At 40.1% G+C, this 27,825-nt stretch overlaps 1 protein-coding gene and 1 long non-coding RNA gene across 4 annotated transcripts; one reads left to right on the forward strand and one right to left on the reverse strand.

Moving 5' to 3' along the window:
- The first annotated feature begins 1 nt into the window (after position 1).
- Positions 2-23,682, forward strand: mad2l2 (mitotic arrest deficient 2 like 2). 3 transcript variants are annotated; one of them, XM_035738586.2, is made up of 10 exons: positions 2-141; positions 17,864-18,023; positions 18,194-18,243; positions 18,354-18,472; positions 18,566-18,637; positions 18,779-18,879; positions 21,922-22,016; positions 22,273-22,346; positions 22,498-22,590; positions 22,729-23,682. In XM_035738586.2, the coding sequence occupies exons 1-10, from the start codon at positions 117-119 to the stop codon at positions 22,768-22,770; spliced, it is 831 nt and encodes a 276-aa protein (XP_035594479.1). In that variant the 5' UTR covers positions 2-116; the 3' UTR covers positions 22,771-23,682. The 3 variants fall into 3 exon arrangements, with proteins under 3 accessions (XP_035594479.1, XP_035594480.1, XP_035594477.1); XM_035738584.2 differs by having other exon boundaries at positions 40-141; positions 17,844-18,023; XM_035738587.2 differs by lacking the exon at positions 17,864-18,023.
- On the reverse strand, positions 11,687-13,763 carry LOC127912517 (uncharacterized). The gene is made up of 3 exons (XR_008083037.1): positions 13,611-13,763; positions 12,951-13,090; positions 11,687-12,741 (listed from the first exon to the last, which is right to left on the reverse strand). It is a non-coding gene; the product is annotated as an uncharacterized LOC127912517 (long non-coding RNA).
- Positions 23,683-27,825: the final 4,143 nt, after the last annotated feature.

A 27,825-nucleotide genomic window follows, 5' to 3' on the forward strand; every position in this document is an offset into this window, starting at 1 on the left:
AGGAAAAACAATCAGTGGCAGCTAATAGGCCGGTGACAACGACCGCCAAGCTCCACCCGCCCGGGAAGGGGAAACACCCTCGGTCGGACTCGTGACACCATGCCTGAGAGATTTACATGGTTATCAAAACGTCATGCCAGGGTAAGCTTACACGAAACACAATCATTATTTTATGTATTTCTAATATCCTCTATGGGAAAAAGGAATGGTGGAAAAACGATTGGAACCATTTCCCTGTTTCACCGCCAGGTTTTATGGGTATTATGGCACCTCCGCTGTGGGGCTCTATAGGGCTGTGGTGGTCATGAAATTTTGTCAGCTGGTTACTGTCATGCAAAAGACTGCCGGTCTAACGGTAATTGATCATTCATTAACATGAACACATTTAGCATCTCGCATTAATTTAGCATTAATTGGTATCAAACCTTAGAATGACTTAGAAATCAAAAGATATATGGGCTGCATGATGCGACTATAGGGTATTGATGATTTGAGAAGACACACAAAAAAGCTTGCACTCTGTTCCTTTCCTCAGGCTGCACACGCTGTTCTCTCATCAAGTGATCATATTTTCATCCATCAGACTATTATCAATGAATCTAGTCTTTACTAATATGTATAGTTAGTTTTGATTTAGAATGGCCATTATCAAATGGGAAGGAACAGAGGCAGGAGATAAAAAGATGTCATCCATAGGCACTAGAAAGGTGAATGGACGTGCTTCCTGCTTGTTCGTTTCTCAATCATGCCTTGTAGGCTACTCCATTTTTATAGCAGAGCATGTGCTTAATATGAGCAAATGATAAATAAATATAATAGCATCTTTTTAGTGACAACCATGAAAACTCTGCTTTCACACGGGATTGCATATAGAAATGTCTGGCCTTATAAAAACACGTATTTAACTCCATCAACCACTGTTTGAGGAGCATGCAGCTTCTCGGAGATGGAAACGCACGGTGGTGAGATATTCTGTAGTTAAAGGTAATGTGTCAGCCTATTAATTAGGAAAATATAAAAAATGCCCTATTAATAGGCTATTTAAAATCAAATACAAATTGCAGGTTAACTCTATGCCGCCCTGCACAATCAATGAACCAACAGCATCACTTAGGCCTATACATTCTCTCCCAGACTCATGGGTAGAACGTGTGGAGCGTAGCATAAGTATGTATAATAATACAATCCACAATCAAAGGTGTTTTATTTGTTTAATTTTGTACCAAAGCCATATTTTTAGGTTATTCTGACGTGCGTAATATGTGGCAGCCTATGTATTTCATAACTGCATAATCATTATTTTAATTCAGTTGTTTTCAGGCTTGGGCTCATAAGCTGCAATATGCATATGGGTGTTGAATGAATCATCACCTTAGAAAAGCGATGTCATTTTTTGTTAAGACTTTGAAACAACATCCACAACGACCATGTTTTCCACTCCGTTTCAACTTCTTTCTTCAAATTGATTGATCACAGTGAGGTAGGTGAGTTTTAAAAACACAATACTGTTTTCATGATAAGTGTTTGAAGTGATTTTACATTTGCATTGACGTGAGTGGTTAGAGGAACAATCAGGGCGGAGGACCAGACCACTAGTGACCTGATGTTCATTAGCGAGTTGGGTACTACCAACGGATGTCCAGAGTGCATAAAAGCAGATTACCATGCGGTCACGTGGAATTTTACAGGGGTCATGACTGCTGGTGTGGGCATAATTCTTTCTTTTTATTATTAAAGGGAGATGGCAAAAAAACAAATTCACGAAAAGTGGCCTCTTTTGGTCTTCTTAAATTAAACATTTATATTATTTCATTTTCCATTTACAGTATGTTGGTGTGGTTTCCTACTCATTTATACATCGTTTTTGTCAAGCAATTCCTTAGTTTCAGTTAGATAAAGTAAATAAGATTAGATATGGTAAAAGGTAAGGTTGACTAAGTAAACAACTTGTAAATAACATGCCACAGTATTTTGGGGAGGTTTAAAAAAACCTCAAACCACTGTCACATTCATTTGGTTTCAATCTGCACAATGAGTATAGGTGTGGACCTTATACTAACACTATGCTGTTATGAAAGGGTTATATTGGCTATTATAAACTATGTGGTTCGAGCCCTGAATGCTGATTGGCCGAAAGCCGTGGTATATCAGACCGTATACCGTGGGTATGACAAAACATGTTTTTTTTTACTGATCTAATTACATTGGTAACCAGTTTATAATCGCAATAAGACACATTGGGGGTTTGTGATATATGGACAATATACCACGGCAGCTTCTTGATGGAAAAGAACTCTACCCATGTCTAGTGGATGCAGAGGATCATGTGATCTCATTTCCACCAATCACCAACAGCGAGAAAACCAAGGTAAAGTGTGTGTGCGAGTGAGCATATTGCCCACGGGAAGTATGGGTGCTGAGGGTCCTGCAGCACTCCCAGATTTTTTTCTTTTAAATTATATATTTAAAAATATATATACAGTACCAGTCAAAAGTTTTTCATTCCAGGGTTTTTTATATTTTTACTATTTTCTACATTGTAGAACAGGGGTGTCAAAGTCAAATGGACGGAGGGCCAAATAAAAATTTAGCTACAAGCCGAGGGCCGGACTGTTCGAATGTTCAGAAACATTTTTAAATGACGCATATAGTCTAGTGAACCTAATTGAACCTACTGAAAACCTAACAAATATATTCCAATATGATCAGATAAATAAAGCAATATTTTCTTATGGCTCTGTCAGTAATCTTTAATTTTCAACAGACACAAAAGACAAATTTCCTTTATATAAAAATCCCCATAACATGAACATTAAATGAAAGAAACCGGTATTCAAGGCACCATCAGTAGCCTATATTTTCTATTTTAGCAAAAGTGGGCTAAATTTACTTCAAAGAAAAAAACAATAATAGCAATTTTCTTCATCCACTCAACTGAAATATTTTTAAAATATAATTGGATTGAAATACAATAAAATAAAGTGCAAAAATCTATTAATCAAAAACAACACTTTGTTTAAGGAGAAGTAACATGCAGTGAAAACAAATATTAAACTTTAACTTTTAAACTTGAACTGAGTAAAAACTAAATATGTGATTGCACAGTAATGTTCACTTGTTTGAGGTTGAGGGTGATACTTGGTGGTGTCCCATCTTTTCCACAAGTTCATCAATGTTTGAAGTCTGAGCTGAGGAAATCAGAAAGTGGAGTGTTCAGCAGTAAGTCGACTTCTGTGTGATGTTTTGTTCAAGTTCATCAAAGAAAACAGTTGTTCACACAGGTATGTGCTGCCAAACATAGACAACGTTTGAGCAGCCTGGATGATCAGCTGGGGCATTGTGTCGGGAGGAAACGGGCGAACTCCGCAGCACCCACTGCCGCATATTTTGCCCTCAGTGCATCATTGCATTGAGGTCAATCAACTCCATTTGGAGGTTTGGTGGTGAGCTTTCCACGTCAACAGCAAATGGGTTACCGAGCAGTTCCAACCTGCTTTTTGTGCTTCAAAGTCAGCAAATCGGCGTCGAAAGTCAGCGGCAAGCATACCTATTTTATCAGCCAACTGTGCGCTCGGGAACGCACTGGTAGAGAGCTTCTCTTTCATGGTCTGGCAGCTGGGAAAGTGGCTCAAATTTTCTTTCCGCATCTGGGTCTCCCACAGAGTCAGTTTGGTTTTAAATGCCTTCACTGTACTGTACATATCAGGATGGCACGATGACCCTGCAGCTGCAAGTTCATTGCATTCAGATTTAATGTCACACAGAAAAGCCATTTCACACAGAAACAGTCTCGGAGTTGTGTTGTGTCTTTCCATTTTGTCCAAGAACATGAGCTCGAAACATCTTTGAAGCACCTTTCCCTGGCTTAGCCATCGCACCTCTGTGTGATAAGGCAAATCACCATGCTCCGTTTCTAACTCCGTCAGAAATGCCTTGAACTGGCGGTGATTCAAACCTTTGGCTCTGATAAAGCAGCGTGATGATGCTCATTACATGGAGGCTTTGCACAACGCTTCCTGGTGTATGATACAATGATAAGCTGTCAGCTCACCTGTCGCGTTTTCCTCTTGCATCTTTTCCCGTATCTTCGCCACCAGTCCGCTCCTGTGTCCACACATCGCAGGTCTCGGTTGTCAAACCCACAAGTTTTTCCCAAGGCAGCTCCATCTCATTTACACATCTTGACACCTCTTCATACAAATCATATAGTTGTGCCATGCATAGGACGTAAAGCCAAAAACTCCTCTGTCACGCTTAGGCTGGAGTCCATGCCGCGGATGAAAATTGACAACTGGGCAATGTCAGAAATGTCGGTGCTCTCATCCACAGCCAAGGAATATGCAATGAAATCTTTTCCCTTTTTCACAAGCTGCTCTTTTAGATTGATGGACAACTGGTCTACTCTCTCGGCAATGGTGTTTCTGCTCAGACTCACATTTAAAAGAGTTGCCTTTTTTCTGGGCAAACTTCGTCACAAACTTTAATCATGCAGTTTTGATGAAATCCCCCTCCGTAAATGGCCGGGCTGATTTAGCGATCTCTTCTGCCAAAATAAAACTGGCCTTGACAGCAGCCTGGCCTTGTGATTTGGCTTTTGAACAGAGCCTGTCGAGATTTGAGGCCTCGTTTTAATTCCTCTGCCTTTTGTAGCCTTTGTTCCATGTCCATATTCTTGTTTTTGTCCGCGTGTTTCGTTTCATAATGTCGTCTCAGATTATACTCTTTCAGTACCGCCACACTTTCTCCACACAGAAGACACACAGGTTTTCCAGCTACCTCCGTGAACAAATACTCCGACTCCCACCTTGTTTGAAACCCCGGTTCTCAGTGTCCACCTTCTGTTTGCCATTTTTGATGGGTATCTGAAAGTTAATTTTACTGTGATGCTGACAACTGCTGTCAATAAATATTGAAATGAAGCAGCCTACTGCTGTGCGTCACCGTTGCATTGTGGGAAATGTAGTATTGGTTTAAAAGATCTGCGGGCTGCCGGCTTACCGGTCAAAAGTTTGGTTCTAATAATAAATCAAGATCATCCCAGGGGCCGTAAAAACCTTTCGCGGGCCGGATGTTTTACTATTTGACTCTGACATATGTGTTGTAGAATAATAGTGAAGACATCAAGCCTATGAAATAACACATATGGAATCATGTAGTAACCGAAAAGTGTTAAACAAATCGAAATATATTTTATATTTGAGATTATTCAAAGTAGCCCTCCTTTGCCGTCATGACAGCTTTGCACACGCTTGGCATTCTCTCAATCAGCTTCACCTGGAATGCATTTCCAACAGTCTTGAAGGAGTTCCCACATATGCTGAGCACTTGTTGTCACTGTGGTTCAACTCATCCCAAACCATCTCAATTGGCTTGAGGTCAGGTGATTTTGGAGGCCAGGTCATCTGATGCAGCAATCGATCATTCTCCTTCTTGGTCAAATAGCCCTGACACAGCCTTGAGGTGTGTTGGGTCATTGTGCTGTTGAAAAACAAATGATAGTCCGACTAAGCGCAAACCAGATGGGATGGCGTATTGCTACAGAATGCTGTGGTAGCCATGCTGGTTAAGTGTGCGTTGAATTCTAAATAAATCACTGACAGTGTCACCAGCAAAGCACCATCACACCTCCTCCTCCATGCTTCACGGTGGGAACTACACATGCGGAGATCATCTGTTCACCTACTCTGCATCTCAAAAGACACAGTGGTTCGAACCAAAATCTCAAATTTGGACTCATCAGACCAAAGAACAGATTTCCACCGGTCTAATGTCCATTGCTCATGTTTATTGGCTCTTCTTTTTATTGGTGTTTGTTGGTAGTGGTTTCTTTGCAGCAATTCCACCATGAGGGCCTGATTCACGTAGTCTCCTATGAACAGTTGTTGAGATGTGTCTGTTACATGAACTCTGTGAAGCATTTATTTGGGCTGCAATTTCTGAGGCTGGTAACTCTAATGAACTTATTCTCTGAAGCAGAGGAACCTCTGCATCTTCCTTTCCTGTGGCGGTCCACATGAGAGCCAGTTTCATCATAGCGCTTGATGGTTTTTGCGACTGCACTTGAAGAAACCTTCAAAGTTCTTGAAATGTTCCGTATTGACTGACCTTCATGTCTTAGATCTATGATGGACTGTCGTTTCTCTTTGCTTATTTGAGCTGTTCTTGCTATAATATGGGCGCAGTATTTTACCTAATAGGGTTATCATCTGTATCCCAATCCTACCTTGTCACAACACAACTGATTGGTTCAAATGCATTAAGAAGGAAAGAAATTCCACAAATGGACTTTTAACAATGCACACCTGTTAATTGAAATGCATTCCAGGTGACTACCTCATGAAACTGGTTGACAGAATGTCAAGAGTGTGCAAAGCTGTCATCAAGGCAAAGGGTGGCTACTTTGAAGAATATATTTTGATTTGTTTAATACATGATTTTGGTTTTAGTAAAAAATTAAGGAAAACCCTTGAATGAGTAGGTGTGTCCAAACTTTTGACTGGTACTGTACATGTTCATATATTTTTACATATTTAATCGATTTTATAATAAAAAATAGTTTGATGCTCTAGCTGTAGACAATATTACATGCAATTGATGTACTGTACCTTTATCCCGTATTCTAGAATAGCCGTTGTGGTAGGGTACATTTTGGATTTGGTGTGGTGATGGAAGGCTGGAAGGTCAGTTTGGGGTTGATCTTGAGAATTTAGTGAATGTGTTGAATCATTCATTTCCTGAAATGACTAACTGAAATGGAACTGAAATTAGCTGAACTTGAATTGACTGGTAGAGAGGGCATTTGGAGGAGAATGACTTGAAAGGTAAAACTCTGCGCTGTTGAGATGCGACTTTCTGCTCTGGGAATGCATGTCCTGTATTTCCACAATCTCACTGACAGATCATATATATGTCCCCCTGAATAATTTACCGTGTCAGCAAACAGGAGTTGAGCAGGGTAAGTCTGTGAGAAGTTTAGAAAACCTTCAACCCAATTTGCCACCATACACATTTCATTGTGTAAATAGAAAAACAAAATTGATGATACAGTATGTATAACCTCAGTCTTTACATTACCCTAATTTTCATAAGAAAGTAAATGTAATGTAAAGACTTTGAGTTTATACATATTATCTATTTTGTTTTTCAATTGAATGTGTACAGATTTCAATCCAGCCTTTAAATCTCTATTCAACAACCAATCTCTATGGCAGGGGTATTAAATTCTTACACTGGAGCCTGCTGGTTTGGTGTTGTCATGACATTGGCCTGGGGGTAGGTTTATGACAGTCATAAATACCTCTTCACCCCTTTTTCCTCTCTCTACCCTACTGAGGTTACATTTGCAAAACCCTTGGTTTTAGATTTAGAGATTCTGGGAACATCAGAAGATGGGGGAAATTAACTATATTCTGGTAATCCGACCAATGGAACATATGCGGTGGTACTTAATGAATATGATGTCGGTTCGGTTGTCATCTGAGACACTCTCATCAATGATAAGATGACATAAACTCTACAGTGGAAGTCTAAGCATCAGAGTTATTGGATTCACATGGAATTGTTGTTCAATTTAAATGTTTGAATATGAAATTATTCGTGATAGGATGAAATGTGATTTTAGCTTCTAAAATGTGAGATTTGGGTTTTCATAAGATAGGGCTCTGCTCAATCCGTGGCCTGCCCCTGTGAAGGGACATGGGCTATAAAACTTTTCAAACACGCCCTCTTCTCCCTTCTTATATAAGCGCTTGACGACAATATAACCTCCTGTTCCGAGGATGTGAGGACGACGGTCCAATGTCAGAATGGTACAGATAATATTTACAGAACGAAGCCAACATCAGCGTGAGTTTTGGTTGCGAATGGTATGAACTTTGAACTCTTATTCACTACAGAAGTGATACCTCCAAGCCATTGAGTTAGCAACAGCAGATGCAAACGAGGGTTAGGAAGGAACAGACAGAGTATCCCGTCTATCACCCAACGACGTTATTACAACGTATCCAACTGACAACCAGAGACAGTCTTCAAAGGACTCGGTTGGGCAACACGGCCTTCCATCTACCACCAACCTACCGAAGCGCAGCTCAGAGTAAATATTTATTGCATTTACCTTTTCCAAATGGGCGGTAATTTAGAATGCATAAGATACTGTATTTACGATAGCATAGCTTCGCCCTTTGTTCCTCAGTCTTCCCGCTCTTTCACTTTCACCCAGCCCCTTTTCTTTTATGTAACAATCTATCATATCTGTTCTGCCCGCTAGGGACGTTTTCCTTTATGACATAATTTATAATCAAGTTATGATTTAATTATGTGTATGTGTAATTCTGTGTGATTAGTTAGGTATTTAGTAAATAAATAATTAAACTCAATTTTGTATTGCTGATTCAACTTATGAGCCAGGGTTCGTGCAGATAACCAAGAATTTACAACTTTCAGATGAGACTGAATTAAGATGACGATTAATATTGACTGCTATTGATGTAAAATATTACTAGGTCTTTAAGAGTTTATTCGGAAGATAACAGGTCTATACATATTATTTTGTGGTGCCTGACTCTCTACTTAATTACATTTACTGTAACGGTTTTCTTGCGGTGAAGGAGAGGCGGACCAAAATGCAGCATGGTTTCTATTCATGGTTCTTCAATAAAGAAAACTACACATGAATAGACTAACAAAACAATAAACGTGAGAAAACCTAAACAGCCCTATCTGGTGCAAACACAGAGACAGGAACAATCACCCACAAAACCCAACACCAAACAGGCTACCTAAATATGGTTCCCAATCAGAGACAATGACTAACACCTGCCTCTGATTGAGAACCATATCAGGCCAAATAGACAAACTAGACAATAGACAAACTAGACGTGTAACATAGAATGCCCACTCAGATCACACCCTGACCAAACAAAACATAGAAACATACAAAGCAAACTATGGTCAGGGTGTGACATTTACATGATTAGCTCAATCAGGTAATATTAATTACGGATAAATTATTTTATAGAATAGCATGTCATATCACTTAATCCGGCATAGCCAAAGACACAACATCATTCTACCTGATAATTAATTGCATACACCTGGTGTCCCACATCTGCATCAGTCCCTGACAATAAAAAAAAAAGTGGAACTGGCTTTGAGATCCAAAGTTGAATATGAGGGCTCTAGGCGTTCCTTTCCACATAGTTCCTTCCTCAAATAGGCCTTAACCACATTGTTCCAATGGTCAGCAATTAACACATCTGTCTCTGTTCCGTACTCAGAAAATGGCAGAGCTGAACAAGTTCACGTTGGAGCACAGAGAGGAGGCTGGGTCAGAGGGGAGTCAGACTTACCCCCAGACCCCGCCTCAGATGGTACCACCTCAGGAGAGCTGATCATCCAGCAGGTTCGCACCGTGGACCCTGACGGGAACCTCAAGGTCGTCTACCCGTCCAAAACGGACCTCTCCACGGATGTCGGCAACCTGAACGTCATCTGGTAGTTGTGCCACAGTTGCACCTTTTTTGATTTATACAATTATAGTCTCACACAGTTAAAATCACAGTACTGTATGTGAGATGTTCAATGTGTTGGGATTGCCAGGTTCTCTTTTGTGGCATTATCGATTACAGCCACTTATTTCTCAAACATGGAAATAGTGTATTATAGCCTTGCTTAATGTTCTTGATTATTATTTGCAGCTTCTGCTATTTTAAGGTATAAAATAATTAAACTACCTACCCAACTTAAAATATGTTTTTATACTTTTATATTGTTTCACACTAAAGGCAACTCGTTTGTTTAAGATTATTATTATTTTGACATGTACAATAACTGTATATGCCTGTAGTGAGCCTGTGATCAGTAGAGTGTAGACATAATGACCATTGAAACAAGTGTACAACCTTTTTCCATTCCTCTCTTTAATTAGTTAAGGGCAGGGAATGTGTATAATGTTTAATATTTAAAAGATCTCTCAAATAAATTCAACCTTGAAGGTAGCAGTGGTTATGCGTTTCTTTATTGCACATGTTGAAAGCCAGTGCATTGTTCTACGTAGAAACGTGTTTGGCCTCAATAACACAGGAAACCCCTGAAAGTTGGTTTCATAAATGCCTCCATGGTCAGTTACTGTGCATGCATTGTGCACGGCCATTTGACTGAATTGTAAAACAGCTTGGGAATTTACAGGTTAACTAGAAAAGCACAGGGGTACTGTTACATGTCAAATTGTATTTGATACATGCACCAAATACAACAGGCCCTTAACCAACAATGCAGTTTTAAGAAAAACAAGTGTTAAGTAAAAAATAAAGTAACAAATCATTAAAGAGCAACTGTAAAATAACAATAGTGAGACTATATAGGGGTACCGGTACAGAGTCAATGTGTGGTGGCACCAGTTAGACGAGGCAATTGAGTCATGTACATGTACAGTAGGTAGAGTTAAATTGACTTCGTTCCAGTCGTTGGCAGCAGAGAACTGGAAGGTGAGGCGGCCAAAGGAAGAAATGGCTTTGGGGGTGACCAGTGAGATATACCTTTCTGGAGCGCGTGCTACGGGTGGGTGCTGCTATGGTGACCAGTGAGCTGAGATAAGGCAGGGCTTTATCTAGCAGAGACTTGAAGATGACCTGGAGCCAGTGAGTTTGAAGCGAGGGCCAGCCAACGAGAGCATACAGGTCGCAGTGGTGGGTAGTATATGGGGCTCCCTAAAACACTTCAGCGAGCAGGCCTTTCTAATCGACCTGGCTGGGGTATCCTGGAAGTATATTGACCTCATCCTGTCAGTAGAGGATGCCTGGTTATTCTTTAAAGGTGCCTTCCTCACCATCTTAAAAAAGCATGCCCCATTTAAACAAATTAGAACCAGGATAGATATAGCCCTTGGTTCTCTCCAGACCTGACTGCGCTTGACCAGCACAAAAACATCCTGTGGCATTCTGCATTAGCATCGAATTGCCCCCTTGATATGCGACTTTTCAGGGAAGTTAGGAACCAATATACACAGGCAGTTAGGAAAGCTAAGGCTATCTTTTCAAGCAGAAATGTTCAGCCTAACTCAAAAGAAGTTCTAGGATACTGTAAAGTCCATGGAGAATAAGAGCACCTCCTCCCAGCTGCCCACTGCACTGAGGCTAGGAAACACTCACCACCAATAAATCCACTATAATTGAGAATTTCAATAAGCATTCTACGTATCTTGGCCAAGTCACAGTTGTAAATGAGAAAGAACAAAATAGATGACAGATATTTTATTTTTCACAGTCATCATTGACATTGTGGATATTACACTCTCTATATGAGCAGTCGCATAGGTTGACTTCAACATTGAGGAGGGGACCATTGCAGAAGACAATTTTGCCTCTAATATTGAGAGGGGGCCATATCCCCACTTTCCCCCTGGAAATTACACCCCTGCTCCAGGGCTCAAATGCACAGGATTTTTAAAATCTGCATGATAGGTTGATTATAAAGATATTTCTCTTTGCGAACTTGGCAGATTTTAAGTGAGAAAAGGCTGAAACTAAACATATTAAAGTGTATTTTTGTAAAGATGAGGTTTGATATTTGCAGATGATTACAATCAATTGTACATCTACCTGAATAACATTGTTTCCAGTCCTTTTCAAGAGGAAAACATCTTGTTTGAATAACACATGGAATCAAGATATTTTCAACAACCTTTTTATTACTATTAGTATTCGCTGTTTCCTTTCATATAAATATTGAAGCCACATGACCTTGATGCACAGTTGAATAGGCTTACAAAACATGCCCAATAGTACAATCTTAAAACTACAGAAATTAATACAGTGCCCTCAAAGTATTCACACCTCTTGACGTTTTCCACATTTTGTTGTTATAGCCTGAATTTAAAATGTATTAAATTGAGATTTTGTGTCACTGGCTTATACAATAGCCCATAATGTCAAAGTGTATTTAGAAATGATCAACAAGCAAATTGAGGGAGCTTGAAGAATTAAAAAAATTGTAATGTGCAAATATTGTACAATCCAGATGTTCATAGCTCTTTGAGACTTACCCAGAAAGACTCACAGCTGTCATCGCTGTCAAAGGTGATTCTAACGTATTGACTCAGGGGTGTGATACTTACCTAAATGAAATGTTTCTGTATTTCAGTAAATGAGCACAATTTTGTCAAAACTTGTTTTCACTTTGTCATTATGTGGTAAAAATGTAATCCATTTTAAATTCAGAATGTAACACTACAAAATGTGGAATAGGTCAAGGGGTATGAATACTTTCTGAAGGCACTGTAATATCACTTAATGAGAAGAACATATTGAATACCAAAAGTCAAACATTTTGTTCATATTTTTGGACTTAATCGCCTAATTGCCCTGGCATTTCACATAAAAGACAAAGCTGTGGGGAAGCTGTAAAATCACATTACAACAAGCAAACTGCAATCCCAACATTTCTAAAAAAGGAAACAAAACATCCTGACTATTATTGAAAGTGTGGCTCCAATAATCTTTGATCCTCTCATACAGCCATTATTTGGTCATTTAAAAAACCATATATAATTGATACATAACATAATTCCATCCATTGAGGGTCCTTCCTCTCTGAACAAGGGTCCTTCGGTCAGTGGCTGGTCAGCATTTGTGGGCGTAATATCCAATGAGGTATCCTATGATGTAAACAGCCACTAGTGCAGCCAAAGCTCCGGCCACCTTGATAGCAATGCCCAGGGTGCCAGTGCAGACCCTGTTGTAGAGCCTTTGATAAGCAGAACATGTCATGTAATAAATATGGCCAGTGATTACTGTTGGGGTCAGTTACATACACTATCAGTAAACTCAAGAGGTCAGAATGTGGAGAAGTTAATCAAATGGGATTTAATGGAGGAAAAACAATGTGCACTGACTATCATTTTAATGTGATACACCTTAATTGAAAGTAAAGTAAGTGTCTTATTCACAGCTTACCCCGTTACACCTGTTCCAGCCACATTCAGGTTGATGTTGTCTTCATTCCAGCGGTTGTATTGAACACCAGCAGTGTTGGGGTCCGTTTCAGAAGTCATTCTTCCCTAAACGTTATATACTGCAAATACTTCTTCAACAGCCTGTGAAGAGAAGATAGTGATGGAGTTAGGCAATATGGACACAGAATAGGTAACAGCTTCATAAGACATTTTTACACGTCTTTCAATTGTCTTACCACAATCAATTTAGACCAATTCAGTCCCTCCTCCCATTCAGGCCAACTTAAATGTCAATACATTTTGTGTATCTTATTATATGTAATTGTATCATAAAATAAGTATTTCTATGACACATTAAAACTCAAAACAGGTGTCTGGAGCTGCGGGACATTGATCTGCTTGCTCAAAAATTATCCGCTGGAAATGATTCCTGTTGTTACAGTACATGCTGCCCAGATACTCGAGCGCGTCCGCATGTTGATTTTGTCCACCCACACCAGACGCGATCAGGACACTCAGGTTGAAATATCAAAATGAACTCTGAACCAACCATAATTTGGGGACAGGTCGAAAACCATTAAACATTTATGGCAATTTAGCTAGCTAGCTTGCTGTTGCTAGATAATTTGTCCTGGGACATAAACATTGGGTGTTATTTTACCTGAAATGCACAAGGTCTTCCGACAATTAATCAAATGATAAAAGGATATAATTAATCCACAGATAAGTTTTTGTTTCTAGTAATCTCTCCTCCTTCAGGCTTCTTTTCTTCTTTGGACTTTATATGGTGGTTGGAAACCAACTTTAAGGTGCATTACCCACACCAACTGGACTGGAGTTTGGACCTCAGTTTATCTTCCAATCACCCAAGTGGATATATGCTCCTAAAAACCAATGAGGAGATGGCGCGTCGGTATATGTTCCTAAAAACCAATGAAGGGATGGGAGAGGCGGGACTTGCAGCCCTTCAAGAACCAAGTTCTATTTGAGCGCCTGGCTACGCAGACACTAGTTGACAAGCACAAGCAGTGTGGGTGCAATGATTGAATAACATGTATGTGTACATTTTATTTTTCAACGCTCGCTCACGTGATGCAAGCAGTGTGGTCAGCACGTTAGTCACCCAAATTAACCTGAAAATAACTGGAAGTCAGTTATTATATTATACAGTCAGCAGCACTGTGCTCTATCGAGGACTGAAGGCAGATAGTCTTGAAAAGTGTGCCTCTTGCTCTATAATTATGAAGCCTTGAACAAAGTTCATGATTTCATCAAGGTCAGCATTCATCACCTGGTCATAAATTGATAAGGCTTATGCGATAGTAGTTATATGGCTCTTTCCAATGATGATAAACATTATTCTATCCTTCTCGATGGTTTGAGTTGTTTTTCACCATTCATTTTTCACATAGTGAACTTTACAAACACTTCAAACTAAGTATGTGTTTAGTGTAGGCTTAGCTTAGCGTGACGTTTTGATAATCACTTTAATTATCTCTCAGGCAAGGTGAGTTTTATCAATATATTTGCCTCAATTTACTTTAAAACAAATGCTAATTAGCTACAGAGAAAACCTCAGTAAGACTACAAATTCCTGCAGGAAGCTCCTCACGTCATCTCTAGCCGACATTGTCAGATACCATTCACCAGCACGATCAGAGACCTTTGCCCAACCTATGATGAATCCATGTGCTATATTAAAATTAATTTAATAAAGTGTTGAACCTCTTCCGTCTCCTTTCTCTGTCTTAGCTAGCCACTGACGACACTTTAGCTAGCTAGTTAGTAGAACAGTAGATCAAAAAAATAATATTGTATTACTTAGCCTAGATAATTGTTTGTACAGTATGTTGACTTTTATTTCAGACCTTATGACATTTTTCAAGGATGCGCATTAGAGCATTAAAAGGGGAAGACCACTAAAAGTCTGGCCATGTGGAGAAGTGCAGCTATTGTGAGGGGCAACTTACCGGTTTAGTCAGAGCCAGCATGAGGGATAAAGTTTATCCTGTGTCGGTGAGTGTAGCTATTATGTTATGTTTGAGCATCTTAGAAAATACAATGTGTTCTATACTGCTGTCAATATTCTACAAGGAAAGAGACACTTAATCAATGTTATTAATATTAACGAGACTACCCCGGATACCAGACTTAGATGAGTGTTAACTCAGTTCTAGAATGTTGTCATGGATCATAAGGGATCTAAAAATCTATTGACATTCAGAATGGACTTTGTTTAGACATCCAACCTGTGTTGTAGTTTCATGACCAGAGACAAATATTCAAAGGAACTGTATTTGCTTATTTGAAGTGGTACATGCATTCACACAGTCTTAATTTGTAGGATCCTTCCCACTATGTGATTTATATGTCAAGTGATAAAATCCCAAGTTATCAATTAGTTTATGGAAAAACTGCACTTGTCCTCTATTCTACTGCTGTAATGTCATCAATCAAATCAAACTTGATTTATATTGCACATTTCTTACAACAAATACATTTCAAGGTGTTCAAAGTCATGCATTGAAAGGCATGTGGAACTTAACATCCTTCCTCTTAGCAGGTCTCTATAGGTGACCAGGGATTCTCTCTACCACATGAGAATGCCCCCATGGAGCTCAAAAGTGTAGTCATTTTTGTGCATTGGCTATTTTTGTGTGCTAATGATGGATATAACCCTAGATTGCTGATGCTATACAGTATATTGGCCATTGAGAGGCTTTGAAACAACCTGTCGGCCATAATTTGGCATTCCCCAGTAGGAGCAGTCCTCCAAAGAAATTCATGGAATTATACAGTATTTCAAATCAATGTTTCAAGGACAAAATTATATCTATTTTAAGTATATATGTTTTTGTGGTAGGGACAGTAACAGTAATCTAAAAAAAAGTATACTTTAATTTAAATGGTTTTATACAAAACCTGCTCATTCAAGAGTTTTTCTTAATTTGTACTATTTTCTACCTGGTAGAATAATAGTGAAGACATCAAAACCCTTGACAAAAAACAGCACTGTGTCTCACTTTTTATTGATCTCTCTAAGGCTTTTGATACAGTTGATCATGCTATGCTAATGCAAAGATTGTCAAGTGTAAGTCTTTCAGAGCATGCAGTTGCATGGTTTGCTAACTATCTGTATGATAGAACTCAGTGTACTCAATTTGATGGGCTTATGTCTGTTAAATTGTCTGTCATTAATGGTGTGCCCCAAGGCTCTGTACTTGGTCCTCTCTTATTCACTATTTATATAAATGATTTAGACAAAAATGTCCAAAATGTACAACTTCATTTTTATGCTGATGATACTGTTATTTACTTTTGTGCCTCATCTCTTACAAAAGATTTCCAGAACTTACAAACCACATTTTATACTGTTCAACATACCTTGTGTCAATTTTAAGCTTATCCTCAATACTGACAAAACTACACTAACAGTGTTTTCTAAAGCAAGAAATAGACCTCTGAACCTTTCACCTATTCCTACCTGTCAGGGCAAGGAGATTGAGGTTGTAACCTCATACAAATATCTTGGAATTTTAATTGATGGCGGCCTCTCTTTTCAATTGCATATTCAACAACTTACAAAAAAATTGAAGCTGAAATTGATTTTATTTTAGGAATAAGGCCTGTTTTTCATTTGAAGCCAGAAGGAGGCTATTATCAGCTACATTAATACCCTTACTGGACTATTGTAACGGTATTCATCCTTTTCTTAATGGAACTGAACACTGATTAACAAAACAACGACCGAAACATGAAGAAGGTGAGGACCAAGGTGCAGCGTGGTACATATTCATCCTTTTCTTAATGGAACTGAACACTGATTAACAAAACAATGACCCTGCAAACAGTTCTGTCTGGTGCAGACACAAAATTTTGTGTTTAAAGCAACTACCCACAAAACCCATGTGGGCAAGAGCTATCTAAGTATGGTTCTCAATCAGAGACAACGATAGACAGCTGTCCCTGATTGAGAACCATACCCGTCCAAAAACAAAGCAATACAAAAACATAGAAAAAGGAACATAGAATGACCACCCTAGTCACACCCTGGTCTGGAAAAAAAAAAATAGAGAATAAAAGCCTCTTTATGGCCAGGGCGTGACAACTATGGAGATATTTTATATATGAATGCTTCTCGCTCCTTTCCTGTGGCGGTCCTCATGAGAACCAGTTTCATCATAACGCTTGATGTTTTTGCACTTGAAGAAACGTTCAACCAGTTTCATCATAACGCTTGATGTTTTTTGCACTTGAAGAAACGTTCAAAGTTCTTGAAATGCTCCATATTGACTGACCTTTATGTCTAAAAGCTATGATGGCCTGTGATTTCTCTTTACTTATTTGAGCTGTTCTTGCTATAACATGGACTTGGTCTTTTACCAAAATAGGACTGTCTTCTGTATACCACCCCAACCTTGTCACAACACAACTGATTGGCTCAAATGCATAAAGAAGGAAAGAAATCCACAAATGAACTTTTAACAAGGCACACCTGTTCATTGTAATGTATTCCAGGTGACTTCTCATGAAACTGGTTGACAGAATGCCAAGAGTGTGCAAAGCTGTCATCGATGCAAAGGGTAGCTACTTTGAAGAATCTCACATATAAAATATATTTTGATTTGTTTAACACTTTTTGGGTTACTGGATAATTCCATATGTGTTATTTCATGGTTTTGGTGTCTTCACTGTTATTCTACAATGTAAATAATAGTGAAAAATCCTTGAATAAGTAGGTGTGTTCAAACTTTTGACTGGTAGTGTATATATGTGAGCTAAGCATATGCATATGCTTAGATCACATACTATAATTTTAAGGTATGCATTAAGGGATCTGTAATATAATAAATGTGGCAAAACGAATGTAGAAATTAATAAATGTATTCTATAGCTTCCGAAATATGTTTTTAGAGTGGTGGGGGAGTGCCAAGATGGGGGAACGGAGGTTTCAACACAGCGCATACAATACGTCACCTAGTGTGTTTTCAAGATATCAGTGTGCGCCATATAAACGTCATAACCAAGCGACGACAAGAAGCAGTGGATGTAAACAAATATACAGACGTTGCAGGTATTATTCGCATCTTTGCTGTATATTATGATTAAATTCTGAGAACAGATTTACAAACGACAGTCTTACGTTTTTCAGAGGTTGAATTGTTCCATGTTGCAATTCCTTTTTTTGACGTTTGAAACGTTCGCCTCATATCATTCGACATTATTTGTGTTCTCATCTCTCAGCCACCAGAAAATGACAACGCTAACAAGACAAGACCTCAATTTTGGACAAGGTAGCTAGCTATATAAATTATTTTACATCGACCTGTAAAATGTGCATTTCAATTAACAATTAAATTTTCATATAGACTCAAGCTTCGTTACTGCCTGTCTTATTTTGCAGTGGTGGCTGACATCTTGTGTGAGTTTTTGGAAGTGGCTATTCATCTCATCCTCTATGTACGGGAGGTGTACCCATCTGGAATATTCCAGAAGAGAAAGAAATACAATGTACCTGTACAGGTAAGGTTATAATATCACCGGGGTAATAACTATTCAGCTACTATTAACGGTTATCTGCAAAATATCCATCACTTATGTTGCATTACCTTCTAGATGTCATGCCACCCAGAGCTGAACCAATACATCCATGATACTCTTCACTGTGTAAAACCCCTCATTGAGAAGGTGAGAGAATACATTAGTCTACATATGATTGACATAGTTTTGCAAACCCAATGGCTCACCATGCTAAATATGTTATTGCATGAGGGCACACCTTTTTTTTAGTACATATTACTCGCATGAAGTTCTACATTTCTCCCTCAGAATGATGCAGAAAAAGTGGTTGTGGTCATCATGGACAAAGAGCATCATCCAGTTGAGAGATTTGTCTTTGAGATTTCACAGCCTCCTCTTTTATCCATCAGGTGAGTGTGTATATCTTCACTGACATGTTCAACTTCTCTGATAGGGTTGTCACGATACCAGTATTGCGATACTCCGATGTGTCATGGCAAGGGGAAAAAACGTGAAACGGCCAACATTTTCTGAGGAAAACAGTCTTAATGTTGGAAAGCTTTATGTTGTCACCCAGAATCACATTCATTTTCCAAGAAATAGAACATAATATTTTACGTACAGTAGATTCTTTTTAAAGGACCAAAGTGTTTAGTCTGCTTTGTGTTTTCCTTTTTGCCATGGAAAATCCAGTATCGTATCACGATAATGGCATCATGACAACCCTAGTCTTTAATACCTACATGTTTCAAGCAGACCACCGTAGTCCCTGTCCCCAAGAACGCCAAGGTAATGTGTCTAAATTACTTTTTGTCCAGTAGCACTCACATCTCCCTAAAACACTTCAGTGAACAGGCCTTTCTAATCGACCTGGCCGGGGTATCCTGGAATGACATTGACCTCATCTCATCAGTAGAGGGTGCCTGGTTATTCTTTAAAATTGCCTTCCCCACCATCTTAAATAAGCATGCTCCATTAAAAAATATTTGAACCAGGAATAGATATAGCCCATGGTTCACTACAGACCTGTCTGCCCTTGACCAGCACAAAAACATCCTGTGGCGTTCTGCATTAGCATCGAATTGCCCCCGTGATATGCAACTTTTCAGGGAAGTTAGGAACCAATATACACAGGCAGTTAGGAAAGCTAAGGCTAGCTTTTTCAATCAGAAATGTGAATCCTGTAGTACAAACTCAAAAAGGTCCTGGGACACTATAAAGTCCACGGAGAATAAGAGCACCTTCTCCCAGCTACCCACTGCACTGAGGCTAGGAGACACTGTCACTACTGATAAATCCACAATAATTGAGAATTTCAGTAAGCATTTTTCTACGGCTGGCCATGCTTTCCACCTAGCTACCCCTACCCCGGTCAACTGCCCTGCACTCTCCACAGCAACTTGCCCAAACCTCCCCACTTCTCCTTTACCTAAATCCAGATAGCTGATGTTCTGAAAGAGCTGCAAAATCTGGACCCCTACAAATCAGCCGGGCTAGATAATCTGGATCCTCTCTTTCTAAAATTATCTGCCGCAATTGTTGCAACCCCTATTACTAGCCTGTTCAAACTCTCTTTCGTATCGTCTGAGATTCCCAAAGATTGGAAAGCTGCCGCGGTCATACCCCTTTTCAAAGGGGGAGACACTCTTGACCCAAACTGCTACAGACCTATATCTATCCTACCCTGCCTTTCTAAGGTCTTTGAAAGCCAAGTTAACAAACAGATTACCGACTACTTTGAATCTCACCGTACATTCTCCAATATGCAATCTGGTTTCAGAGCTGGTCATGAGTGCATCTCAGCCACGCTCAAGGTCCTAAACGACCTTCTTTAAACGATATCATAACCGCCATCGATTGTTGCAAATGAGAATTTGTACTCAACTAGCCTACCTGGTTAAATAAAGGTGAAATAAAATAATCTGTAGCCATGAAATACTTTGAAAGGCTGGTCATGGCTTACATCAACACCATCATCCCAGACACCCTAGACCTACTCCAATTTGCATACCACCCCAACAGATCCACAGATGATGCAATCTCTGATGCAATCTATATTGCACTCCACATTGTCCTTTTCCCACATGGACAAAAGGAACACCAATGTGAGAATGGTGTTCATTGACTACTGCTCATCACGTTCAACACCATAGTTTTCCTTTAAGCTCATCATTAAGCTCGTTAGTCCCCTCCTGTACTCCCTGTTCACCCACGACTGTGGCCGCGCACAACTCCAACACCATCATTCGGTTTGCAGATGATACCACAGTGGTAGGCCTTATCACTGACAATGATGAGACCGCCTACAGGGAGGAGGTCAGAGACCTGGCAGTGTGGTGTCAGTACAACAACCTCTCCCTCAACGTCAGCAAGACAAAGGAGCTGATCATGGACTACAGGAAATGGAGGGCTGAGCACACCCCCATTCACATCAACAGGGCTGTAGTGAAGTGGGTCGAGAGCTTCAAGTTCCTCTGTGTCCACATCACTAAGGACCTATCATGGTCCATACACACCAACACAGTTGTGCAGATGGCATGACAACACCTCTTCCCCCTCAGAAGGTTGAAGGTTGAAATACATCCTCAAAAGGTTATACAGCTGCACCAATGAGACCATCTTGACTGGCTGCAATGGCTTGGCATCCGTCCGTAATGCGCTACAGAAGGTAGTTCGTACGGCCCAGTACATCACTGGGACCAAGCTCCCTGCCATCCAGGACCTCTGTACCAGGCGGTTTCAGACGAAGGCCCAAACCTCTTTCAAAGACTCCAGCCACCCAAGTCATAGACTTTTCTCTCTGCTACTGCACAGCAGCGGTACTGGAGCGCCAAGTCTGGGACCAAAAGGATCCTGAACAGCTTTTACCCCCAAGCCATAAGACTGTTGAACAGTTATTCAAATGCCCACCTGGACTATTTGCATTTTCCCCCTTTTTTTGTTTCACTGACTCTGTTACACTGGCTCTATGTACACTCACTGGAATCTACTCACACACTACTCTGCCACTCCAACAAACACACACACGCACTACATATGCTCACACACACAAAACACATGCATATTGACGCCACATACTCACACATAGACACACTCTTCACACACTCTAATGCTATTATCTATCCTGATTGCCTAGTCACTTTTACCCCTACCTACATGTACATATTACCTCAATCACCAACTACCTTGTACCCCAAACACATTGACTCTGTACCGTTACTCCTTGTATGTAGCCTTGTTATTTTAATGTGTTACTATTTTCCTTTACGTTTTTTTTTTCTCAAATGTTCTTACTTTTTAGGGCTCGTAATTAAGCATTTCGAGGTGAAGTCTACACCTGTTGTATTTGTCACATGCGCCGAATACAATTGTATTTTATTTAATATGGTTTGTTGTTGGATAGCCCTCTTCGATACCTTGAGCTTATACTAGTTACTCTTCTGGCTCTACAGCTCTGATACATTGCTGTCACACGTGGAACAGTTACTGAGGGCGGTTATCCTGAAGATCAGTGTATGTGATGCAGTTCTGGAAAACAACCCACCGGGTAAGATGGAAGAATGGAGAGACACTCAGTGAGAAACATCTCTGTGTGAAAATCGATAGCTGGAGGTCTGCTGCTATATAAGTCTTGCGTTCCGACAGGGAAGTCATATTGAGACCTAGGTCTCTTTTCCAAATGTGCCCTGTTATTATACAATATAATAATACACATTATACATACAGTATACAATTTCTGTTAAGTTGTTGTCTAGCAGCAGTCATAGTATTGTAATATGTCTATTTACTTTCCACTGTCCCAGGATGTACGTTTACAGTGCTGGTCCACACCAGGGAGGCTGCCACCCGCAACATGGAGAAGGTTCAGGTCATCAAGGTCAGTGTTGTCACAAACATGACGTTTCAATACTGTATGTGTTTATTGTAATACACTGACTTGTTTGTGTACCTACATTCAATCATATATGTTGTATTCTAGTGTGTGGGCCTGTACACTCCACATGTGATGTTGTCATGTTCCCCTCCAGGATTTTCCATGGATAGTTGCAGATGAGCAGGAAGTACACATGCAGGAGCCCAGACTCATACCCCTGAAGACCATGACATCAGACATTGTGAAAGTAAGCAATGGCATGGTTCTTTGTGAAGATTACGACACTTGTATGAAAGCCCATACTAATAGACGGTAATATTGTTTGAATGTGAATAATTTCATGTTGTGTCAAATTTGTATGTCACAACATATTTTCTTTGTTTAGATGCAACTGTATGTGGAGGAGAGGGCACAAAAGGCTTCATAGATCAAGCTCGACTAAAAAAGATGGCAATCTCTGCACTGCAGCTGCCACAATAATCAACTAGTTGAGGTGCGCATTTGGGAAAGTGGGGATCTCTGGATCTTCATTCTAATGCTTGAACTGTGAAAACTTTGAGAAAAATACTGTTTTTTTTTTCTCATAGTTTGACTTGGCAAGAGGGGATATGCAGAGTCAGTTATCGGTTCAGCACTGTATCATTGCTCATCACAATGAAAATCATTTAGTATGTACATAGTTATTACAGCAAAGCCTAAGGGGAATGATCTGTGGTATAGTGGGCACTTTTGTTCCCATTCTATTTGTTTCCAGTTGGTGTATAAAGCAATGTTTAAATGTACCATAGGCTGCGTTTACACAAGCAGCCCAATACTGATATCTTTTCCCCTAATTGGTCTTTTGACCAATCACATCTCTTGACAGATCTTTTTTCAGAGCTGATCTGGTTAAACAAAAGAGCAATTAGTGACAAAAAGATCTGCATTTGGCTGCCTGTCTAAATGCAGCCCTTTTGTGTTGTATGAAGCTATGTTTACACTATGATGTTAATTATTGTGTTCACTAAAACATGTTTTTTGGGGCAGTCTCAGGTGGATACGGTCTACCTGGTTAAAGTTCTAGACCAGGGCTCTCTAACCCTGTTCCTGGACGGCAGCTCTCGATGAACAGAGTTGGATAGCCCTGATTCTAGACAGTCAATAACAGGGATGACCAAACAGGTTGCATGGTTTGATATTGTAAGAGTTGAACATTGACATGGTCCATAAGAAAGTACTCAACCCAAACTGCAAAAATGCTTTGTGAATAAATGTGGATTTAGCGTTTTTGATTTTAATATTTGAGTTTTGTTTTTTCATAATGCATTCTACTTAAATAAATATGTTTAGTAGACTGTAATACTTTTTTTGTCAAATTATGTTCCATTGCACTGTAATGCACCTTACCAAAAAAGTTCCTTAAATCTCGGATACTGATTAGAATTGCTTAACACAAGGAGGGTTTGTAAATCTAATGGACGGACTGAGTACAATGCAAACAACATTTGACTTGACAGAAGTGCACTTGCTCTGTTTATTATTTGATGGAGAATACAGGTAGGGGTATCTACAATACCATTGAGGATTGTATATCAAACACGCCTTCTTCCAATCATTTTATTGTTCTTTGGTTTTACTGTTTTATTGTATTAGCTTTTCATCCTGTTCATTTAAAATGAACGTTAATTCCTATATTCATGTGTCTATATTTTGTCTACTTTATGTAGTGTGTTACGATATTAAATGCACTGTAGATTAAATTATTTTGATTAGTGACTGCAAAAAGACTGCTAATGATTAGGGAACGGTTTATAAGGACCTATATTAAACATCTTTATAAATGATCTTGTGTTACGAATCATTAATACGTAATTTAAACGTGTTTGTGTAAATAACTAGCTTAACATTTGGTGAGAACTCTGCATGCCTAATAAATGGTTTATTAACTTTATTATGAAGTGTTACCCATGCTAGGGTCTAAAGCATCTAGTGTACAGTCGTGGCCAAAAGTTTTGAGAATCACACAAATATTAATTTCCACAAAGTTTGCTGCTTCAGTGTTTTTAGATATTTTTGTCAGATGTTACTATGGAATACTGAAGTATAATTACAAGCATTTCATAAGTGTCAAAGGCTATTTCAAAGGTATTTTTCAAGCCTTCTGCAATCCGCCCAGGCATGCTGTCAATTAACTTTTGGGCCACATCCTCTTGCATAATCAATGCTTGGAGTTTGTCAGAATTTGTGGGTTTTTGTTTGTCCACCCGCCTCTTGAGGATTGTCCACAAGTTCACAATGGGATTAAGGTCTGGGGAGTTTTGTTCCCTGAGCCACTTAGTTATCACCTTTGCCTTATGGCAAGGTGCTCCATCATGCTGGAAAAGACATTGTTCGTCACCAAACTGTTCCTGGATGGTTGGGAGAAGTTGCTCTTGGAGGATGTGTTGGTACCATTCTTTATTCATGGCTGTGTTCTTAGGCAAAATTGTGAGTGAGCTGAGAAGTAACCCCACACTTGAATAGTCTCAGGATGCTTTACTGTTGGCATGACACAGGACTGATGGTAAGCGCTCACCTTGTCTTCTCCGGACAAGCATTTTCCGGATGCCCCAAACAATTGGAAAGGGGATTCATCAGAGAAAATGATTTTACCCCAGTCCTCAGCAGTCCAATCCCTGTACCTTTTGCAGAATATCAGTCTGTCCCTGATGTTTTCTTTGCTGCCCTTCTTGACACCAGGCCATCCTCCAAAAGTCTTCGCCTAACTGTGCGTGCAGCTGGACCTGCCTGCTGCCATTCCTGAGCAAGCTCTGTACTGGTGGTGCCCCAATTCCGCAGCTGAATCAACTTTAGGAGATGGTTCTGGCGCTTGTTTGACTTCCTTGGGCGCCCTCAAGCCTTCAGAACATTTTTTTTTCACCTTTATTTAACCAGGTAGGCAAGTTGAGAACAAGTTCTCATTTACAATTGCGACCTGGCCAAGATAAAGCAAACCAGTTCGACAGATACAACGACACAGAGTTACACATGGAGTAAAACAAACATACAGTCAATAATACAGTAGAAACAAGTCTATATACAATGTGAGCAAATGAGGTGAGAAGGGAGGTAAAGGCAAAAAAGGCCATGGTGGCAAAGTAAATACAATATAGCAAGTAAAACACTGGAATGGTAGTTTTGCAATGGAAGAATGTGCAAAGTAGAAATAAAAATAATGGGGTGCAAAGGAGAAAAATAAATAAATTAAATACAGTTGGGAAAGCGGTAGTTGTTTGGGGTAAATCATAGGTGGGCTATGTACAGGTGCAGTAATCTGTGAGCTGCTCTGACAGTTGGTGCTTAAAGCTAGTGAGGGAGATAAGTGTTTCCAGTTTCAGAGATTTTTGTAGTTCGTTCCAGTCATTGGAAGCAGAGAACTGGAAGGAGAGGCGGCCAAAGGAAGAATTGGTTTTGGGGGTGACTAGAGAGATATATATACCTGCTGGAGCGTGTGCTACAGGTGGGAGATGCTATGGTGACCAGCGAGCTGAGATAAGGGGGGACTTTACCTAGCAGGGTCTTGTAGATGACATGGAGCCAGTGGGTTTGGCGACGAGTATGAAGCGAGGGCCAGCCAACGAGAGCGTACAGGTCGCAATGGTGGGTAGTATATGGGGCTTTGGTGACAAAACGGATTGCACTGTGATAGACTGCATCCAATTTGTTGAGTAGGGTATCGGAGGCTATTTTGTAAATGACATCGCCAAAGTCGAGGATTGGTAGGATGGTCAGTTTTACAAGGGTATGTTTGGCAGCATGAGTGAAGGATGCTTTGTTGTGAAATAGGAAGCCAATTCTAGATTTAACTTTGGATTGGAGATGTTTGATATGGGTCTGGAAGGAGAGTTTACAGTCTAACCAGACACCTAAGTATTTGTAGTTGTTCACGTATTCTATGTCAGAGCCGTCCAGAGTAGTGATGTTGGACAGGCGGGTAGGTGCAGGTAGCGATCGGTTGAAGAGCATGCATTTAGTTTTACTTGTATTTAAGAGCAATTGGAGGCCACGGAAGGAGAGTTGTATGGCATTGAAGCTTGCCTGGAGGGTTGTTAACACAGTGTCCACAGAAGGGCCGGAAGTATACAGAATGGTGTCGTCTGCATAGAGGTGGATCAGGGACTCACCAGCAGCAAGAGCGACCTCATTGATGTATACAGAGAAGAGAATAGGTCCAAGAATTGAACCCTGTGGCACCCCCATAGAGACTGCCAGAGGTCCGGACAGCAGACCCTCCGATTTGACACACTGAACTCTATCAGAGAAGTAGTTGGTGAACCAGGCGAGGCAATCATTTGAGAAACCAAGGCTGTCGAGTCTGCCGATGAGGATGTGGTGATTGACAGAGTCGAAAGCCTTGGCCAGATCAATGAATACGGCTGCACAGTAATGTTTCTTATCGATGGCGGTTAAGATATCGTTTAGGACCTTGAGCGTGGCTGAGGTGCACCCATGACCAGCTCTGAAACCAGATTGCATAGCAGAGAATGTATGGTGAGATTCGAAATGTTCGGTAATCTGTTTGTTGACTTGGCTTTCGAAGACCTTAGAAAGGCATGGTAGGATAGATATAGGTCTGTAGCAGTTTGGGTCAAGAGTGTCCCCCCCTTTGAAGAGGGGGATGACCGCAGCTGCTTTCCAATCTTTGGGAATCTCAGACGACACGAAAGAGAGGTTGAACAGGCTAGTAATAGGGGTGGCAACAATTTCGGCAGATAATTTTAGAAAGAAAGGGTCCAGATTGTCTAGCCCGGCTGATTTGTAGGGGTCCAGATTTTGCAGCTCTTTCAGAACATCAGCTGAATGGATTTGGGAGAAGGAGAAATGGGGAAGGCTTGGGCGAGTTGCTGTTGGGGGTGCACTGCTGTTGACCGGGGTAGGAGTAGCCAGGTGGAAAGCATGGCCAGCCATAGAAAAATGCTTATTGAAATTCTCAATTATGGTGGATTTATCAGTAGTGACAGTGTTTCCTATCTTCAGTGCAGTGGGCAGCTGGGAGGAGGTGTTCTTATTCTCCATGGACTTTACAGTGTCCCAGAAATTTTTTGAGTTAGTGTTGCAGGAAGCAAATTTCTGCTTGAAAAAGCTAGCCTTGGCTTTTCTAACTGCCTGTATATGATGGTTTCTAGCTTCCCTGAACAGCTGCATATCTGATTGAACCGCTCTCCTTGAAGTTCTTGATGATCCGACAAATGGTTGATTTAGGTGCAATCTTACTGACAGCAATATCCTTGCCTGTGAAGCCCTTTTTGCCTGTGAAGCCCTTAGACTATTCCTCCATACAGAATCTTTCCAGATCATTGATGTGTGCTTGGTGTTATTGTCTTGCTGGAAGATCCACTTCTGACCAAGTTTCAGCCTCCTGTCGGAGGCAAACAGGTTTTTGGCTGAAGTTCATGATGCTGTTTTATTTTTTTATATTTAACTAGGCAAGCCAGTTAAGAACAAATTCTTATTTACAATGACA

The sequence above is a fragment of the Oncorhynchus keta genome, chromosome 27 (genome assembly GCF_023373465.1).
Source record: "Oncorhynchus keta strain PuntledgeMale-10-30-2019 chromosome 27, Oket_V2, whole genome shotgun sequence".
Taxonomy (NCBI): domain Eukaryota; kingdom Metazoa; phylum Chordata; class Actinopteri; order Salmoniformes; family Salmonidae; genus Oncorhynchus; species Oncorhynchus keta.